Below are 4480 nucleotides of genomic sequence, written 5' to 3'. Positions count from 1 at the left end.
GTGGTTGATGGCAAGGCGACACGACACGACATGCGGCGGAGAGGCATGGTGACTGGTGGGCGGCGCACTGACATGACACTTGAGATGCACCTGCTGGACTGACCTCCTTGTCCTATCTGGACGGATCAGTTGCAGAACTTGGATGTTTTCTTGGATGTCAATGTCACAGAATACCAAAACCTAACCATCTTTTATTTTCCAAACTGATCGTTGTTTTTAATTCGTACTGATCAATATTTTTGATTCAAACCATTTTCTTATTCTTGCATGCACATCAAGCTGTCATGTACTATACCTTCTTTGAAGTAGCAATCGTCTCATCATATATAGAATTTTTTTCACATGAATAATACATGTACATGAATAACATATACACAACACCGACCGCAAAATTTCATACATGAATGACATATACACCACACCGACTGCACATTTTCTTGCTATTAGAAGCCTCTTCAGATTTAATGGTTTGTACTAGGCATAATAAATTAACCAAAAACCGAATTACGAAGGTCAAAGTTCTTGAATTACAGACCAAAAAACAAGCAAAGAAAGGATAGATAGAGGATTGACAGGGTCTAAGAGAGATCAATTGCAATACTCTTTCACTCCATTTTTCACTCGGTAATAGCATGACTGAATAAGTAGTTCAAAACTGGAGCAGTTTTTTCTTGTAGTATCGTTGGGCATGAGCTCCTTGAGGAAGCTTGCGTGGTGGTCCTGCAATTGTGTCGAAGCCGCCTCCAGGTCAGCCCGCAACAGGGTAACTTCTCTGCACTACAACAAATCAAAAGTAGTAAATGCACATATTTTGGACATACAAGCATAATGGAAATTTGCAGAAATAACATGGTGTATCCAGATACAAAGTACTGATGCTTTGGGAATTTTTGAACAGAGAAAAGAATTGCAGGCGGCTCAAGCGTCAAGAGCAGAAGAGCATGGGCTCACCGGGGAAGGAGGTAGATAAACGACAGTGGTTGGCCCAGCCCCCGGCTCACCGACATGCTTCAGTTTGGGCTGGATTCATCAAAGATGTCAAGCTTATAAGCACTGCAAGAACAACCAAGATTGAGAGAATACACTGAGCACCATGTCCAATTCTTAAGTTAGTGGTTGGTCCAATAATATTACGAGGTCAGTGCTTCCATAGAAGTAACGAGATGCAAGCTTAGTTCTTAGGTTACAAATTTGTAAATACTAGTACTGCTACCAGCATTTACAAATACTGGTGAACTTGAACTACGCACACCTACTCAACTGCTCCATGCCACCGTCCCGCTGCTCATCAATACACTTGCCGCCTGCTCGTTGTCGTTGGACGTACCCTGCACACACAATAGCCACCAATTAGCATGCACAAGTTCATGTACAGTAACATTACAAATTCGCAACGAAACATAAAAGGTTATGTACTTTGAAATAATTCATTTTACTTTCCAAATACTTCATTTGTTTCGAAATATGAACTTCTATATTTATTTCCTTAGAACTTATTATGATTTCCCTCCGAACTACAAAAACATGATTGGTTTACTTACCCACAAAATACTTGAAGTATGTCAAATGAAAAAACATCCCCAGGCCTGGAAGTGAGAAAACACATTACACTCATCGAGGTAGATATCATTCTGTGCATACCTTGCCAGAGACCACATAGGATTCCAAGATTCTGGATGGACTTTAGCAAAGTGAAATGAGACCTTTTTCTAACCTGAGAACTACAGAAAATTAGCTTGATTTTTTAACCACAGCAAATAAACTCTTAACTACTTCTGGCAAGTATAATTGAACTGATGTGTCCTTTTTCTAGTTACTGAATTGCTAACCACTCCAAATAAACTCTTAACTAAGGCAAGTTTTTTTTGAACTGACCTTTTCCCATGTTTTTTTTGGTGTGTGTCTTTTCCCAAATCTTTTCCGACCCTCTTCTCTGAACTTCTATATTTATTTTTCATGAACTTTTTAAGTTACCCTAGTTGAACTTCTAGCGTTTTCTTTCTTTTACTAATTTTGATTTGTCCAATATCATCTCCGTCTGGTAGTTTCCCATCCATCTCACTATCTTCGAACTTTTGGCAATCTGGAACCTAAACTCTCTGTGAAAACACATGCTCCAGTGTAATCTGAGACGCCAACTCAATCAAAACAATCAGTACTACTCACATCTATTAACAACGGCTTGAGATGCTCATATATAGGCTAGTGCAAGCTACTAGTACTAGGCATCCAGCGTGGTTGGAACAAACAAGATGAAACAAGTGATTTAACGGAGCAGCACTACATGCATGAATAGGAACATCACTATGTACCTGGATACCGGCCACAACAGCAAGCGACACATGGACTGAAAGCTCAAGTTGGACTGAAACTTACTCGATAACTGAAACTCCCAGGGTGGGGGTGGGATCCAGGGTGCTGCTGGCAATGAACGGCCTGGGGTGGTGGCGTTGAACGGCCTGGAGTGGTGGCTGTGAACGGCCAGAGTGCTCCGGCGGCAGAGCCCCACCAGGAGATGGCGATGCAAGAAGGAGGTCGAGAAGCAGTGGTACCAGTGGTTGGGGTCGTCCAATGCTCATGGCACAACAGTACAGGAAGTTGATTCATCACCCATCCATAGTTTTTTCCTTTTTGGAATCCATTGAACTGGAAAAAGCTACAATGTGAGCTGAAAGTATGAAAACAACATAACGTTGACGTCCAGTGCAGGGAGGCTACTTGCTCATGTAGTATTTTTTTGTTTTTGTTTTTTAGTGAACTTATAGGGTTATACATTTTGAACTTATAGATATTTTTTGTTGAAAGTATGAAAACAACATAACGTTGACGTCCTCAGCCAAAGAACACATCCATTAAAGAAACGCTCCAGTCACCGAACATAGAATAGCACATCCAGTTCAAGATTGACTATTGATGCATGCCTTAATAAGCAAGAGCACCAGTACAACATTAGCATAATAGTAGGTAAAATAATAGTACAGAGTTAGCCATCGATGCAAGCTTTTGACAAAGAAACTCGATAGGCACTGTGATTTTGGATGGGCAATGGCGGCGGCACATCTCTAGCGGCCAGCGGCATGCGTTTGTGAACAGGAGAGGCCTATGAACTTTTCCGCTTTCTCAAGTCTGAACTTTTTGTATTCTTGCACTTGATCCTCCCCAATATTATTCTTAACTTTTTTAGTGGCTTTTGTTGGTGAGCCCTTCTGTTTCCCTAAACCTTCACAAGGTTTCTTCTCAGTATAAAGAAAACAAGAAATAAAAGTGTTATGTTCACATATGCATTAGAACAAACACCTAGCAAGCATCATTTTTGCAGACCAGGTAAACATGACTTTTGCTTCTTTTTGCAAAAACTACTTTTTGCAAAAGGAGAAATTTTATGCAAGAGTAGTGTCACTAGTACATATACGTAGGAATAAACTCACTTTTTAAGAGCGCTACCTACTAGCATATGTGTGTGTGTGATTTAATCATTCAATGACGATGGACAACATCCTGAATGCCTGATATTGTTGTTTATGCGACAGAAGTCCATCTTTAACAAATGTGAGTTGCTTGGGGGTTGATACACGGTGCATAATTCTTTTTTCTTATGTAGTGTGATTTCCATTTTGTCTCTCACACTAGCCGGGTTTGTAGAAGTAATTCCATGTGTTGTTATGCAAGGGGAAAGACATAATCTTCCGAGATCATTTTTTGTTTGGAGGAAATGGAAGCATGATTAACTAATATTTTGACTTTTCTTAGCACAGTAAATATATTGGAACTAAGACAATTTAACTAGATGAACTGAGACAATTTTAACTAGTTGAAATGATACAGTCAAACTGATAATTAGCACATCTAGGTATATATACAGGCAAACGGAGATGGTGCAAAAATAAAATGCAAAAATGGAGAAATGTCTAGATGTAAACTGTTGCAGGCCCCAAAATCCGACCAGGGGCAGCAAAATTAACCTTTCATGATACAGACTAGATTATGCTTCACCCACGTGAATGGTGATATAAGACAAAGAACTAAAGACCTCCTACATATGCTCTCCTCCTTAAAATGCACTGGGCTAAATAAAACACCAATTCTCCCCCTGCAGAGATCACTAATCGCCCTCGAAATTCAGCAAGCAGCAGCATCGAGACAAGCCTTGAAAGCAAGCAGCCTCTCGCCAGCCAGACCGCTAGCGGAATTTCGACAACACACAAGAAAGAAATCCTAAGCGGCATAGCAGACGACCGAATTGGGCGGACTGGGTGCGGTGCACGTACCTGAGGAATGGAAGGGAAGTCGGGAGCAGGGGTGAATGGCCGAGGGTGATAGTGGTGAACTGCCCGGGGTAGTGGCGGTGAACGGTCTGTGCTGGATGTTGTCCTCCTCGAGGCAGAAGGGGCTAAGGAGGAGGCCAACCTGTAAGCACGGGAAGGAGGCGATGCAGTAGCGCCACTGCGTCCGCGGCGCCGTCGAGGTGAGCACCGAGCCA

The 4480-nt window shown here is 41.7% G+C and overlaps 1 protein-coding gene across 1 annotated transcript; it reads right to left on the bottom strand.

The window, feature by feature from the left end:
* Nucleotides 1-579: 579 nt before the first annotated feature.
* LOC125529749 lies at nucleotides 580-4474 on the bottom strand. Its single transcript, XM_048694167.1, has 5 exons — nucleotides 4269-4474; nucleotides 2377-2646; nucleotides 1642-1714; nucleotides 1253-1328; nucleotides 580-1053 (listed from the first exon to the last, which is right to left on the bottom strand). The coding sequence occupies exons 2-5, from the start codon at nucleotides 2605-2607 to the stop codon at nucleotides 1011-1013; spliced, it is 423 nt and encodes a 140-aa protein (XP_048550124.1). The 5' UTR covers nucleotides 2608-2646; nucleotides 4269-4474; the 3' UTR covers nucleotides 580-1010.
* Nucleotides 4475-4480: the final 6 nt, after the last annotated feature.

The sequence above is a fragment of the Triticum urartu genome, unplaced genomic scaffold (genome assembly GCF_003073215.2).
Source record: "Triticum urartu cultivar G1812 unplaced genomic scaffold, Tu2.1 TuUngrouped_contig_5815, whole genome shotgun sequence".
NCBI lineage: Eukaryota > Viridiplantae > Streptophyta > Magnoliopsida > Poales > Poaceae > Triticum > Triticum urartu.
The sequence above is the reverse complement of the archived record's forward strand: the minus strand, read 5'-3'. Positions and strand labels throughout refer to the sequence as shown.